The following is a 17212-nucleotide window of genomic DNA, read 5'->3' on the forward strand; positions in this document are numbered from 1 at the left end:
CAAGTGCCTTGGTAACCTACATGCAGCCAAAGGTTGCGACAAAAGACCAATAGACCTATTGCACATTTAGTTGGCCAGAATAAGTAAGAACCTTGACTCATTTTCTGCTCAAGTGATGACACTGTAAGAAACATAAGTTTGCACACCCTCTTTTAATCCTGAATATAGTAGTAAACACCTTTGGGCAAAAACTACATTAAAAGCCAAACTGTGAAGAATGTGGTGTCAGTCAGTGTGCCAGGTTGCATTCATCATTGTCATACAGTCCTGGAACACGGTGTGATGCTATGAGGGACCATTAGGTATACAACATGATCATCTCTGATTTGCATTGTCAGTAATTTGTACAGCATCTGCTACATTTCTGGTATGTTAAGGCTGGTGTGTATGTCCTATCTTTGAGGTCTCAATGATGGTATCTGTCAGCCAGATAATGCAGGAATGCATTCTTCCTCTGCTGTCCTGACCTGCCTTGATACAGAGTGAGTTTGACTGTTGTCATAACCAGCACATTATCCATATCTGTCACCCACTGAAAACATACGGTCACGTATTATCGACAAACTGGCACATAACACTCATCAGCCACAACGACTAATGGACTCTGCCACAGAGTTGAAGCAGCACGGAATGACATACCCATATCTGTCATCCGGGCTCAGTTTCACTCGATACCAAGCCCCACATTGTCTACAAATTTGATCGTGTATTCTTCCCACCACACTGTAAGTACACAATAAGTAATATTATGTTATGTAGTATCCTTCCTGGTGTTGTGTTTGTAGTAGCCAACAGTGTATTAGGTCATTAATAATAGCCACAAAAGTGTTATGCTGACTGAGTAGTATTCACATGCACAATAATGCAAACAAACTGGCTATGGCAAGATGCACCATACTAGAACAATAAAGAGTTATAATTTTTTGTGGCCAGAGGAAATGGAAGCATCTGAAATCTTCAACAGAACTTAGATCAATGTTAAAGATAACTGTTTAAGAAAATGAGGATTATACGCAGTGATTGCCGGCCGCGGTGACCGAGCGGTTCTAGGCGCTTCAGTCCGGAACCGCGCGACTGCTACGGTCGCAGGTTCGAATCCTACCTCGGGCGTGGATGTGTGTGATGTCCTTAGGTTAGTTAGGTTTAAGTAGTTCTAAGCTCTAGGGGACTGATGACCTCAGATGTTAGGTCCCATAGTGCTCAGAACCATTTGAACCATTTTATACGCAGTGATTAAAAGACAGGATGCAACACTTCAGCTACAAACAGCAGAGTGGAAGACAAATGCATGTTATAACTGAGACTGAAATAGCAGGTTAACTAGCAAAACTGTCACGAGGGATGTAAATGTTGACATACTCGTAAATGCTGCAGAAGTCAGTATGAGTGACAGGTTTGCATACAATATTATTCATGATGACCTTGACATTATGGAAAATGTACTGCATAGCTGATGACTAGCAAGAAACTGTAGTTGTGCAGTGAACACAAGCTTGTGTAGCAGATAATATCTCAGGATCACTTGGACATTTGTGCAAGTGAAGGAGATGTCTTTCTCAGTCAAATTTTGATGAAAGACAAATGGTGATGCAATTATTAATAAAATTTGCACGTAGTGGAATATATCCTATCCATCTCCTTCAACTCGGCAGCTTATGTTTGCGGCACTGTTGGCAGAACTTGTATACCACTACAGTGATGTGTTGGTAAGGCATTTTTACCCTTCCATACAGCCAAAACGTCTCTCAAAGAAGTACTGCTGGTCTTTCATGTTAATATGCACTCTCATATGGCCGTGCAAGTTAAGGATAAACTGTTAAATCTCTAATTTGAGGAACTGCAATGATCCGCCATACAGTCAGTGCTGGTTTAATTCCCAAGCAACACAAGTTCTGGCTTGGGGCACTAATGTCAGAGTGGCACCAGGGGTGCCATGACTGTAAGATTTTGTTACAGGACTTACCACAATTTGTAGTTACCACTTACGGTGTCAAGTAGTGGGGGCTGCCAAAGGCATTCAAATATAAGACGTCTATACAATGTTTATTGCAGTTATTATCAAACACTGACCTGGGTGAAGTTGTGTGAGGGGGGGAAAATGGGGGGGGGGGGGGGGGGATGCGCACCAAATAAGTCACTTGTGTGGAAAAAATTTCTCAAACCTGAATTTTCTCTGAACTTAGTGCCATCAGATTTTTACTTTTCTGAACTATTTATATAGATATCTGTTTAGAGAATTATAATGAAATTTGTGCCAATTCATCTCTTGCCCTCAAGTTAAAGTCAGATCCTTTGTGTGATCACTAAAAGAATATCTTTGCTGGCATACTGCAGTTGTTTTCTAGTGATTGTGCATACTTATATAAAATACGTTCAAGACAAAAAGCGTTTATGCTAAGCAGCAGTATAACTGAGGTTCATTTATTCTTTGGTTTTTGTAATTATTCCTTGTATTGATTCTTGCTATGTATTCTTGTACTGTTGTATGCCATTGCGCACTAAGTTATTAAATATTGCAGAAAAGCAGATTTACTTAAAACTGCAACATTTTTATTGACCCTGACATGATCCCGGTGGTCCCAGACACCTATCAACATAATACTGGTGATACACAATGTTGTTTGGTTCTGCTTCAAGTGCCAAACATGCATAAACTGCACCAGCCATTCCATGTGATGTCCGCATACTGAATCATAGTTCTGCAAAGTCGGATCCACCACCAACTGTTGACAGTTTTGTGTGGCCAAATATCGACAATGACTGCAAGGCATTTGCACAGCATGTATGGCCTGTCAGTGAAATAAGGTCACTCCCTATGTCAGTGCACCCTTTGGCACATTTGTCCCACCTAACCAGTAATTTGACCATACACATATCGACATCATTGGACCTTTACTACCATCTGAAGGATATGCTGACTGCCTAATGGCCATCAACCACTTCAGTTGGCTTCAAGTCTTCCCTTGGTTGAAATTAACACAGAAATAGTCACAACTACATTCTTTCATGGGTAGATTGCTCTTTTCAGAGTGCCCTTTCACTATGAACAGGGCAGGCTGTTTGAATGCTACTTGTTTAAGGCACTCACTCCCCTGTTATGTATGAATCACATTTGAACAACAGCTTTAGCAAAACATCTGCATTGGCAGTTAGCAGTATCCCTTCAGTGCACGGATCACAAAGTTGAACAGGAATGTTGTCAATTATCCTCCTGGGCCTCCACACATCCATTAAGGATGATATGAAATCTACAGCAGCAGATCTTGTCTCCATCCAATTGATCTGACTGCCTGGTGAGCTCCTTAGCAACATGTTGAACACTCTTATTGAGGCATCAGACTTTGCCAACAAACTATGCACACAGTTCTGGCACCTCCATCCTGTTGCACTGAGAGATCAACAGACTCACCACCCTTTCACCATTACTGACCAGCGCAAATGCAATCAAGTTTTTGTTCACCATGATGCTGTCTGCAAACTTCTACAGCCACCATATGATGGACCATATCGAGTCCTCAGCAGAGATGGCAAAATATTTAAGGTTATGTCATGGATACCCCAACAACAATCTCCATTGACTGCCTTAAATCCACATTCAGCACTGCCTACACCAATAACAGCAAATCACCTGGCACACCAACTACAGACAAGACAGAATTACCTGCCACTTTACCACACATCATGGACAAGCTGCAGTGGACATCAAACACTGACTGTGATGCCTCAGGACTAGCAAAACCTGTTGTCATGTGATCCAGACATCATGTCTGCTTCAGTTGAAGACACTATTAGCAATTGTGAGGGGGAAGTGAAGTAGTGATTGTGTATCATTATACAAAATATGTTCAAGATGAAATGTGTTTATTCTAAGCAATGTTATCACTGATCTTGGTTTATTCTTTGGTTTTTGTAATTATTCCTTGTATTGATTCCCACTACAAATTTATGCCTTTGCATCCTATGCTATTAAATGTTGCAATAAAGCAGATTTATTCTAAACCACAACAGTTTGCCACAACCATAAATGAATGTTTCATTATTTGAAGCATACAGTATTCCAGTTGTAAATAAAATGAAATTAAGCTGAAACATGTGGGTGGAAGCGTACATGTAAATTAACAAAAGGTGTCATTAACAGTAGATTTTAAAACCAGAGGGTCTTTCATGCAATATAGCAAAGGAAAAGTTGGAGGAAAGGAGACTATTCAAGGATTAATTAAAAACTTTTTATTGGTGCTTGTGTTTTCTGATATTCTACTCCCTGATTCGCAGTGAAAATCTATGGAACATAATGTGTAAGTTAGTGAATAGATTTGTTTACATGCTTCTGTCATCTGAATGAAGAATTTACTGGAAATGTTACATTTGAAGCTAGCAGCACTATTTTTTATAATAATGAAAGATGAGGGCATAAATCCACCAGAAAATACTGGATGTCCAGCCCTATTATTGCTTTCATTTTTCATCCAAAATTTTTATAACTACTTCAGTTTTCTCATTTAAGAACTACAGATGGCGATCTTAACTTTTTAACACTGGAGAATTCTTGGCTGTTGGTTTTGTACATGTCTGTGTATGTTGTATAAGTAAGATGAGCATCCTAGACGTCCTTCCATACAAAAGTCCACAGTTATTTGGAAAGTTCTGTTTATATTTTCTCCTGAATAGTTGTCATGCCATCACTGACTTGGGACACTTTAATCTCACTTCACAATTCACAGTGGCACCCTATTACTGTTGAGATATAAACAATTCCAGCTGTCAGTCACCCTCATACTGTGACCAGAATATATTTGCTTTTCCACTGATTTCATGGCAACGGAGGTGTCTCAGTTACTCCTTGTATCAACAGTAGCCTCTGCTTTCCTATGACAAAATTAGATTTATTGAAAAACTACTCCAGTCGCTGAATTACAAATTTATCATGTCTACATGACCAGTTTTGGTTTTATATTAGACCATTATCAAGCGTATCTGAAAGTTATGCTGTAGACAACTAATTAAGCAACTGGAGTGATTATTCATTAATTGAACAACAGTTGCAGAACTGCTGTCATCCAAACATGAAGAAACTAAAAATTAGATTTATTCCCATCATAATAAATATGAACATGTCACTTACTTATTTATAAATGAAAACAGCTCATCCAAATAACTGGTACCATTTTCTTAAAGCATGTATGAATTAATACATATGCTTATAATAGAGGGAAACATTCCACGTGGGAAAAATATATCTAAAAACAAAGATGATGTAACTTATCAAATGAAAGCGTTGGTATGTTGATAGTCACACGAACAAACACAAACACACACACAAAATTCAAGCTTTTGCAACCCACGGTTGCTTCATCAGGAAAGAGGGAAGGAGAGGGAAAGACGAAAGGATGTGGGTTTTAAGGGAGAGGGTAAGCAGTCATTCCAATCCTGGGAGCGGAAAGACTTACCTTAGGGGGAAAAAAGGACAGGTATACACTCGCGCACACACACACATATCCATCCGCACATATACAGACACAAGCAGACATATGTACAGGCAAAGAGTTTGGGCAGAGATGTCAGTCAAGGTGGAAGTACAGAGGCAAAGAAGTTGTTGAATGACAGGTGAGGTATGAGCGGCGGCAACTTGAAATTAGCGGAGGTTGAGGCCTGGTGGGTAACGGGAAGAGAGGATACATTGAAGGGCAAGTTCCCATCTCCAGAGTTCTGATAAGTTGGTGTTAGTGGGAAGTATCCATATAACCCAGACAGTGTAACACTGTGCCAAGATGTGCTGGTCGTGCACCAAGGCATGTTTAGCCACAGGGTGATCCTCATTACCAACAAACACTGTCTGCCTGTGTCCATTCATGCGAATGGACAGTTTGTTGCTGGTCATTCCCACATAGAAAGCTTCACAGTGTAGGCAGGTCAGTTGGTAAATCACGTGGGTGCTTTCACACGTAGCTCTGCCTTTGATCGTGTACACCTTCCGGGTTACAGGACTAGAGCAGGTGGTGGTGGGAGGGTGTATGGGACAGGTTTTACACTGGGGGCGGTTACAAGGGTAGGAGCCAGAGGGTAGGGAAGGTGGTTTGGGGATTTCATAGGGATGGACCAAGAGGTTACGAAGGTTTGGTGGACGGCGGAAAGACACTCCAGTCCTGTAACCCGGAAGGTGTATACGATCAAAGGCAGAGCCACGTGTGAAAGCACCCACGTGATTTACCAACTGACCTGCCTACACTGTGAAGCTTTCTGTGTGGGAATGACCAGTAACAAACTGTCCATTCGCATGAATGGACACAGGCAGACAGTGTTTGTTGGTAATGAGGATCACCCTGTGGCTAAACATGCCTTGGTGCACGGCCAGCACATCTTGGCACAGTGTTACACCGTCCGGGTTATCTGGATACTTCCCACTAATACCAACCAATCAGAACTCCGGAGATGGGAACTTGCCCTTCAATGTATCCTCTCTTCCTGTTACTCACCAGGCCTAAACCTCCGCTAATTTCAAGTTGCCGCCGCTCATACCTCACCTGTCATTCAACAACTTATTTGCCTCTGTACTTCCACCTCGACTGACATCTCTGCCCAAACTCTTTGCCTTTACATATGTCTGCTTGTGTCTGTATGTGTGCGGATGGATATGTGTGTGTGTGCGAGTGTATACCTGTCCCTTTTTCCCCCCCTAAGGTAAGTCTTTCCGCTCCCAGGATTGGAATGACTCCTTATCCTCTCCCTTAAAACCCACATCCTTTCGTCTTTCCCTCTCCTTCCCTCTTTCCTGATGAAGCAACCGTGGTTTGCAAAAGCTTGAATTTTGTGTGTGTGTTTGTGTTTGTTTGTGTGACTATCAACATACCAACGCTTTCATTTGGTAAGTTACATCATCTTTATTTTTAATACATATGCTGTGTAATAATTATTAGTGGCATCTTAAAAAGGCTTGTGGCCTTCAGAATATACTTTGCCAAAAATAAAAGAAATTATAAATGACAACCCTGAGGCTATTGTAAAGTTCCACCTGAATGTAACAACATTATGAAAAGGATAATAACTGCTACACCCCGTATAGAGGAGATGCTGAGTTGCAGATGGGCACAACAAAAAGACTGTCAGAAAGTGAGCTTCCAGCCAACAAGTTTGTCGAAAATAGACAGCACGCACACACACACACACACACACACCCACACACACACACACACACAAACACAACTCACACACACATGACACAGTCTCTGTGGATGCTGAGGCCAGACTGCGAGCAGCAGGGGATTATGGGAGAGGCGACCAGGTGGTGAGGGTAAGATAATGCAGGGAGAGTTCCCATGTGCACAGTTCAGAATAGCTGGTTTTGGTGGGAAGGATCCATGGCACAGACTGTGAAGCATTCATTGAAATGAAGAACATCATGTTGTGCGGCATGCTCAGCTATGGTGTGATTCAGCTGTTTCTTGGCCACAGTTTATCGGTGGAAATTTATGCAGATAGATAGCTTGTTGGTTGTCATGCCCACATAGAATGCAGAACAATGTTTGCACTTGGTTTCACAGGTGGCACTGCCGTTGATGGGATAGGTGATACTTGTGACCAGACTGGAGTAGGCTGTGGTGGGAGAATTTATGGGGCAGGTCTGACATCTAGGTCTATTATGGGGATATGAGACATAAAACATGGGATTGGAAGCAGGGGTTGTTTAGGGATGGTCAAGGATACTGTGTAGGGTCAGTGGGCAGCTGAATACCACTGTGGGAGGGGTGGGAAGGATAGTGGGTATGACATTCCTCATTTCAGGGCATGACAAGAGGTAGTCAAAACTGTGGCAGAGAAGGTGATTCAGTTACTCCAGTGCTGAGTGGCACTGATTCATGAGGAAAATGTTCTTCTGCGGCCAGATGGTGGGACTGTTGGAGGTGGTGGGTGACTGGAGAGATAAGGCACAGGAGATCTGTTTTTGCAGAAGGTTGGTATGGTAATTACAGTCTGTGAAGTCCTCAGTGAGACTTGCACTGTATTTTGAGAGCAACCAATTGTCACAAGTGGCTAGGCTGTATGGAAGGGACTTCTTGGTATAGAATGGGTGGCAACTGTTGAAGTAGAGGTATTGTTGGTGGTTGGTAGGTTTGATATGGATGGTGGTACTGATGATAGCCATCTCTGACATATAGATCGACATCAAGAAAGATTACTTGTTGGGCTGAGAAGGACGAGGTGAAGCAAATGGGGGAGAAGGTGTTGAGGTTCTGGAGGAATGTGGATAGGGTGTCCTCACCCTCTGTCCAGATCACAATGCCATCATCAATGAATCTGAAGCAGGTGAGGGGTTTGGGATTTGGAGTGTTTAGGAAGGATTCCTGTAGATAGCCCATGAATGGGTTGGCATAGGATGGTGCTGTGTGAGTGCCCGTAGCCATACCCTGGAATTGTTTGCAAGTAGTGCCTTCAAAGCATAAGTATTTCTGGGTGCTGATATAATTGTTCATGGCAATCTATTGGGCATTGGGAAAGGTGGTGATCTATAGTGGTAAGGCCATGGGCATTTGGAATGTTAGTGTAAAGATAAGTGGCACCAGTAGTGACAAGCAGGTCACCATCTGGGGAGTGGCAAATGTGAGGTGAGGGGTAGACTCCGGGGAGAGGTTCTGGGATGGGGTAAGGATTTGAGGAGAGACTGGAGATCCTGCTGTATTTCTGGAATGGGGTCACTCTGGCAGGGTATGTAGGTGGATGAATCTGACAGCTGGAGGTGACCTTCTGGCAGGTAATGCTTGTAGTTCAAAACAGCTGTGTTGGAACCTTTGACAGAACGCAGGATTATAAGATTGGGATCAGTTTTTAGGTGGTGGATTGAGATTCTTTCTGTGGATGTAAGATTAGTTTGCACGTTGAGGGATTTGGAGAATGATGGTGAGGCAAGGTTCAAGGTAAAGAAATTCCAGAAAGTTAACAGGGGGTGATTTGGGGGCAGTGATGGTGGATCTTGGTTGGATGGAGTAGTGAACTGAGTCAGGCAGGGTTCAACATTGGTCTTTGTTTGAGTCTGGTTGGTGGGGTTGGTGGTGAAATAGTGTTTTCACTGTAGGGATCAGGAGAAGGGGAGAAGATCTTTAACAAATCCTGCATGATTTAATTTGGGACTGTGGCAGAAGGTGAGCTCTTTGGAAAGGACTGACACTTCTGCAAGGTGGGGACTCTTAGAAGAAAGGTTCATGACTGTGTTTTGCATCTGTTTAGGTTCTGGATTCTGTATGATGGCAGGAGGGAGTTTTTGAGGATGGGGAGACATAGTAGGTTTGTGAGACAGGGTTCATCAGCTATGAGGGGATGTGGGGGAAGGTTTGGAGGTTGTTGTAGAGGTGTTGGATAGTGGTGGTCCAAGGAGAGAGTCGAAAGTGAACTGGGTGGAGAGTTTTATGAGGTAGCATTGTGCACATTGCTCTAGTTCCTGGAGAACAAGAGTTTCATCGTGTGATATGGAATCCAGGAATTTGGGATTGCATAGCAGGAGCATGTTGTGGATGGAGAGAATGTATTGCAAAGAGGTTTGGATCTAATTAATTTGTTTTTGGAGGACTATGTTGATGAGGGTTAAGGATTGGCAGAACCTGAACAGATATAGATCTAACCTGCTAACAGCACCTAGCTGCCCTACGCTCTCTCCACCCCATCCCTGTACATGCTCACAAGAATCACTTTACCATCCCCCACCCGCACTCTGCTATCCCTCCCCTTCCTGGCCCCTGCCTTCTCCTTATCTCCACCACCAAGCTGCGTCTTCCATCTTACTGCTGCTCACAGTCTGGCCAGAGAATGTGGTCATGTGTATGCATGAGTTGTGCTTGTGTGAGTGTGTGTGTGTGTATGTTGTCTATTTACAAGGAAGGCCTTGTTGGCCAAAAGCACACTTTTTGACAGTCTTTTTGTTGTGCCTATCTGCTTCTCAACATCTCTGCTATAGGGTGAGTAGTAACTATCCTTATTATAAGAGTGTTACATTCCATCCTGGCTTTTCCATTTTTTAATTCCACCCCTTTAATGAATATATAATCATAATAAATGATTTATTTGTCCTTAATAACTTTTACAGTCATGGACACAGCCTGTTTTTAAACATATGAACAATAATAAGAGCTTAGAAATAAAAATAAATTATACACAACAACATTGAAAATCCTGGATTTAGTACAAACATTCAGCAATTAAGAGTTGCTTTAATTTTGTCTTAAATATGTTTGCATTTAACAGTTTTATATAATTTAGCAGTCTGTTATAAAAATGTCTTCCAGTAGAAAATGGACTATGATCTGTTGCTCTTTTATTACTAAATTTTTTGTGGTAATCCTATTTTTTTCTTGTATTATAATTACGGATTTCCTTGTTGATTATACTGTGCTCCATATTTTCTTTTACAGACAGTATAGTCCTGATAGCAAACAAATGTTAGTATATTATATGTAATGAAGTATTCTCTACAGGCCTGACGTTTACTAATATTAGGTAATGTCCTAATTGCTCTTTTCTGGGCTCTGAAAGCCCTATCCATGTGTACCATTGGTGACCCACCCCAAATCTCGATACCCTATAGTAGGTGGGAATGTATGATTCCAAAATAGTTTTGTCATAAGACAGGTGGCTCTATTATGCTAGAAAGGCGTTTTAGCAGGTAGGTGTTACAGGAGATTTTTTTTACACTTATAGCTGATGTGCTCCTTCCATCTTTCATCTACTGTAATACTCAGGAATTTATGTTTCTCAGTTGTTTCAACTGATAACTCCAGCTCAGTATCCACTTGCCTTGATTTAAAATTGAGTAGAAACTCCATCAGAATTGTCTTGTCCATAATTAGTGCCAATTTGTTTTTGGTGAGATATTCTGTGATGAGGTTGATGTTCTCTGTATTATTTTGCACTGCTTACTGTTTTGTAGAGCCCCAGCTTATGAAGGAGGTGTCATCAGCATAATTTACATGTTTGAATTTTGTGGATTTACTACTATATTAATGTACACAATAAACAAAAAAGACCTGATAATGCTTCCTTGAGGGACTCCACAGTTAAGAATTTTACAAGATGATTTTACTTTTTGTGTATGTCCTCCAATTGTATGATACAGTTTAACACATTGTCTCCTGTCAGCAAGGTAGGATCTTAACAAATCTAATGCTACTCTTTTGACTCCATAAGTTTTTTATTTATATACAAGAATGGAATGATTTACATAGTCAAAGGCCTTAGTTAGGTCTAAAACTGTGACAATAATTTTGTTTCCATCATAAAATTTATCCAGTACTGCTTGAAAAAAAAATGTAGCTACAGCTGTTATTGTAGACCTGCTCTTCCTGAAACCATGCTGAGAGATTTTTAGCAGATTGCACTTGCAGAAAAGTGATTCAAGTTGATCAAGGAGTAGCCTTTCCAACAACTTACTAAGTATTGATGTCAATGAAATAGGCCTATAATTTTGTATATAATATGTGCCAGTAATATATATATGTGACTTTGAACAATTCACGAAATGATCCCTCACTGAAGGAGCTATGTATTAAATGCTGTAGTGGCTTTAGTAGTTAAATTAGTGCATTCTCTCTTAAATTTGGCTGAGATGTCATCCCAGCCACTGGATTTATTTGCTTTTAAGGTTGAAATGGTTTTCAGGATTTCCAGTTCTGTAGCACACTTCAAGAGGGATGAATTACTGACAATACTGGGATTTAGCACCTATGATGGGTCAACCACATCCTCTGTACTCATCTTACTAAATTGGTCTAATGAATTTCTCACATACTTCCTTTGGGTCGCTCAGCACTTTTTCATTGCCTCTTATTATTAAGTTATTGCACACTCCATTGTTGCTTCCTCTGCTTTCCTCATTAACTCCATGCTGTTTTGCTAACAGGACTGAACTGCCTCATCTGTTCTGCATACATGTGTGCTTTTAATGACTTAAGTGCTTGCCTGTAGGTCTTTCTACAGGCTTTGTATTTTGATTGGAAGCACTGCAATTTGGTGTCTCTAAAATGAATATATAAATGCTTCGTATCTTCCTTTACTTTTAACACATTAGGGGGAAGTTTTAGTTTCTTGGAACTGTCAGTTTTCCTTAATGGTTATTTATTTATTTAATTTTTTTCCCTCTGGTCATGCTTGATTATGGAAAATGATTAATGTTGTATAAAAATTGGCCCACTTTTCAGTAATATCTTCTGTTTCTTATAGGCCTACTTGATTCCAGTGTATGTGTGCCAGGGTTTCCTTTAATGTATGATAGTCTAGCTTTCTTTTATAGGTAAGTACGTCCCCATGAGATACTATTTCTTTGTCTGTATGAAGCTCCAGTACTTATACACTACAATCTAAAATGTGCTTCTCAACTGTTCTAACTACATGATCTTCCTTGCTTAATTTGTAATAACATGGTCAATAAATGTCTGAAAGTCACATGTTACTCTTGTTGGTGTTAAATTCACATGGGTGTAATTATAGACCTGTAAAATATCAGTATATCTAAGATAATTTATACTATTAGTTAAGGAGTCAATGTTCACACCACCTACTATTATAGTCTGTTTTTTTATGAGATGGAAGTTTGTCAACAAGTTCCTCTAAATGACAAAAGAATTCTTCCATGTTACTGTTAGTGGTCTGTACAGGCTAGCTATTATTAAACTGCTTTTCCTAAGCTTTATTCTTATTGTAGCTACTTCAAAAACCATCTCCCATGCAAATTTATCCATCCAGTCAATTTTTTCGCCCTGGGTATTATTTTTGACATAAATATCAATGCCACCACCTTTATGTTGTTTCCTACAATACACTCTGACAGTTTTATAATTACTTAAATTAATGCTACACATTTCTTCAGTTTTGCATCCTAGTTCATTCACAAGATAAATATGAGACTATTATCACTTAGAAATTTTTCAGTTTGTTCATTTTTGTTGGTAATATATTGGACATTTTGTGATATTGTTTTGAACTTACTGTTATTTGTGATGTTGTTGTCAAGTACTTTGCCTTCACATATGCATAGTGAAGGCTGTTTTACTCTAAAAAGGTTTCTGGAGGACTACTTTCACTTATGAATGAACTGTTTTTATATATAAGGCTTTTCAGTTCGTATTTATTCTATGAGGCTTCAAGTTTCACAGTATTGTAGGAGCTCCTATACTAGGCTTCAGAAAGTGGGGTAAGCCTAAAGCATGGTTGAAGTTTTGAGCTAGTCCACAAGTTGTACTTGAGCTACTTTTGTGGAAGAGCACAGCTCATGAAAGACAAATATCCAGGCTGGGGTCCTTGTATGGCAGTTTCATTTACCATGAATTTTTACAGCACTATAATGCACCAAGAGCAAAAAGAACTTCATTTCTTTTTATTTCATTTTATATTAAATTTTTCTCATTTCTGCCTGCTTTCCTCTTGACCACTTTGTTTATTACATTACACTTTATTTTCTCCGTAGGCATATAGCTGGCTATTATATTGCCCTGGTGATTGTAATGAACAACCTTTAGTGATTGCTCTCAGATATAAGTGTTTCAATATTTATTTAAAACTTGTGTATAGGATACTGTTGTCCATGTCTCTCATTTCTACATATTCTGTATGAAGTTTCATGGTAGTATCCTCTTGCTATTGTTGCTAAATGTAGTTCTTTCTGTTTTGATGAGAACTTTGTTTTTGATCTTTCCATTTATTTTCAGTATTTTAACATACTGCCACATTTTGGCTGATAAGCAAATGAAATGTGGAAAATATATTTTCAGTGTTTATTTTCTTAATTACTAGAATTCACTGTTTACAGCTGTGTTTCTCTTTTTCTCTCCCTCTCATATACAGGGTGACCCAAAAACTTGTTAACATCTGAAAATGAAATAATTCACACAATAATGCAGGTAGAGAGGTAAAACTTGACACACATGCCTGAAATAAGAGGAGATGTTATTGAACCCAAAAATGAATGCAAAAACTGGCCACGAGATGGCACTGGACAGCAACATGTCAGTGGTGCCACATGAAAATCATGTGGAAAACGAGCTGCAGTGACAGGAGTCAGATGCGCCAGCAGGCACAGCATGTTGACTTTACCAGAAAAGTCACTGTTAGTGAAGCTTTACTATCAGAATGCCGAATCCATTACTGCAGCTTTCCAATCCTATCACCATAAGGAAGGTATTCAAATGGGTAAAGATCCAGTGACAAGTGTTGCTGTGAAAAAAATGATGACAAAGTTTGAAGTCATGAGTTGATTAGATGATTGATTCCATAGTGGGCAACCAGACACAAGTGATTTTGCTGTTCAGACAGTTCAGGAAGAAACAGAGACTTTATCAGGTTCATTTCTGTATGGTGAAGTCGGTGTTCATGGAGTCACATGTTGCACTGGCACTGCACACTCAATTGTTTGGAGAGCACTAAGGCATACCCTCCAATGCTATCTGCAAAAAATTCAGCATCATCATAAACTGTTAGCCATCAGTTTTGTGATACAGAGAGCATTTGTGATGTGGGCACTTACAAAACTGGGGGTAGATGATGATTGGTTGTCTCACATGTTGTGGACTGCTGAAGCCCATCTCATACTCCAAGGGTCTGTCAGTATTCATAACTGCAGAATTTGGGCTACTGAAAATCCTAGAATGCTCATCAAAATCCCATTTCATGATGATATAAACTCACAGTGTGACATGGATTTATCATATGAACCATGATTGGACACTTTTTCTTTGAGGAAATGTGGGGTGCTGCTTTTCAAACTGACAGCATAATGAGTGCAAGGTACACTAATATGTTACAGAATCACATCATCCTTAGTCTGGATTATAAACACCTGCTCGGAGGTACTACTTTATTGCAGGGTGGTGCTCCCCACTATATTGATACACATCTGAAAGCTCTCTTATGCACATGATACACATGTGAAATATCTGTTATGCACATCATTTGTTTAGAGTCGTACTGAGCCACCACTTCTGTCTCACTTGGCCTCCCAGATCCCTAGACCTCAATCTGTGAGATTATTGTTTGTTGAGTTACCTGAAGTTGCAAGTCTACTGAAGTTGTCTAACTTCATTAGGGATGCTAAAAGACAACATCCAGTGACAGCCTCTCCATACCTACTGATATACTGTACTGTGCTGTTCACAGCATTGTCCCTCAACTACAGGTATTGTTGATGAATGATAGCTGGCATGTTGAGCAATTGTTATAAAGGATGTCATCTTTGCTAAAAAATCAAGTTTTATGCTAATTATTGCTTTTGCATCACATGAAGTGCCATTTATTGGTCATTTTGTGCACTTTTTTGTTTCAGTAACACCCCATATCATTTCAAGCATGTGTGTCAATATTTATATCTCTACCTACATTATTCTGTCAAGTACTAAATTTTCAAATGTTAATAGCCTTTTGGGACACCCTGTACATAAGTAGTACTGCATTTCTCCTTATCTGGAGCCCTGTGACGATTCATAGACGTTTATGTTTAACTACTGATAATCCAAATTCGTGCCAAAAATACTCATTTTGTTTCACAATTAAGTTTTAAAATGTGAATAAAATGCTTGTTGTGTGGAACTTCATGCAGAAGTAACTGTTGCTGATTCATATTTGGTTTTTAGCAACATTAGCTGATATGTGTATATTTGTTACAGAACTCAATACGTCACAATCTGTCACTAAACAAGTGTTTTGTGAAAGTACCCCGCTCTAAAGATGAACCAGGTAAGGGTGGTTTCTGGCGGCTGGATGTGGATCAGTTGGAAGAAGGGCGAAGAAGGAAAAGACGCTGTAGCACTCAAAGTGGTAGCAATGTAAAATCAGCTACGGCAAAGGTTAAAGTAAGATCTATACAATGTGACAAAAAAGATCAACAACAAAAGAAATTGCAGCAGCAGCCACAGCGTGTGCAACCACAGCTGCAGCAACAACACCAGCCACAACTACTGGCAAATCCTACAACACCTGCAATGTGTCTCAGCTCATCACACCAACAACAACTACTTAGTGCACCTTCAATGGTTCCTACTGTTGTCTCTGTCTCTACTAATTCGGTCCCTGATTCTACTTCAAATTCTAATTTTGTAACTTCCAACACATCCAGCAATGCTCCAATTGTCATTGGTGAAGATGATTTGGCCACTATGCTGCTGGCAAGTGAAGGATGGGATACAGCTCAGATAGAGCTTCTTGACTGGTTGCTTGATACACTATAAATCATTTTAAAAAACTGAGGCAGTGGCTTAAATTTCATCAGACCCAGCTGATTGTTGAATAATGCTTTTGAAGTACTGTGGTCGGAACTTGCATATTTAAAAACTTCTGTGGCATTTCTTTTTAGTTTTACCCACTCTCTGCACATGGAATTCTTTGTTAGGCTGATTTCATTCATTGAATGGAAAACTCTACTATCAACAAAATGGTTTTTTACCAGTACATTTCTGAGAAATCTATTATTCAAACATCTGATTCATTCTTAAATTTTCTCTTCCATTCTATCTGACACAATATTTCTAATACTCTGATGTGTAAAAATGACTGGTAGTAATATTTTATCTTCTATTTCCAGCACAATGTGGTTCAAATGTTACTTCTGCCATATGGAAAAAATAACAAATTTATAACCAATATACCTGTGTGGCAACATACTCATAGTATTTATCTGAGTATATTATATCAGTTGAAACAATTCATGTTACCAATGTTGCATCAGTGGTAAATTATGTAGCAAAATTAAATGCAATATGGCATTCCTTGCATTGCTGTAAGTCCCACTAACAGCATTTCCAAATATCCATGTATATTTTCATACAAAATAAGTGACAGGAAGTTGCTTGCCGTCCTACTTTGTTTGTAATTAAAATTAATTTTGTGTGTAAATGTAGGACTAAAGTATTTTATACAGTTTACAGGACATCTTTTGGCCAAATGTCATGTTTTTTTAAGTGATTTGTTTATGTACCCTAAATAAATTTTCATAAATGAATGGGCTAAATGAGGACATGTTGAACTAAACAATAGTAAGCAGATAGAGCTGTCATAGTTATTCAGTTTTTCTCATATGTTCTTCTGTCTTTAAGAAGTATTTGTACAAAAATCTGCAAATCTGAAACAAATGCTTGTAAGGGGTCAATAATAATAATGATAATAATAATAATAATAAAAACAGGAAGACTATGTGCAATAACAGATAAAAAAAAAATAGCACCTAGGAGCCAAACACAAAACAGGC

The 17212-nt window shown here is 39.5% G+C and overlaps 1 protein-coding gene across 1 annotated transcript in view; it reads left to right on the forward strand.

The window, feature by feature from the left end:
* Window positions 1-16196, forward strand: part of LOC126235159 (forkhead box protein J1.2-like) — a 243762-nt gene extending 227566 nt beyond the window's left edge. Inside the window, exon 4 of the mRNA XM_049943892.1 lies at window positions 15636-16196. Coding sequence (XP_049799849.1) covers window positions 15636-16196 — 561 coding nt within the window. The remainder of the gene's footprint in view (window positions 1-15635) is intronic.
* The last annotated feature ends 1016 nt before the right edge of the window (window positions 16197-17212 follow it).

Source organism: Schistocerca nitens, chromosome 2, assembly GCF_023898315.1.
Source record: "Schistocerca nitens isolate TAMUIC-IGC-003100 chromosome 2, iqSchNite1.1, whole genome shotgun sequence".
Lineage (NCBI taxonomy): Eukaryota > Metazoa > Arthropoda > Insecta > Orthoptera > Acrididae > Schistocerca > Schistocerca nitens.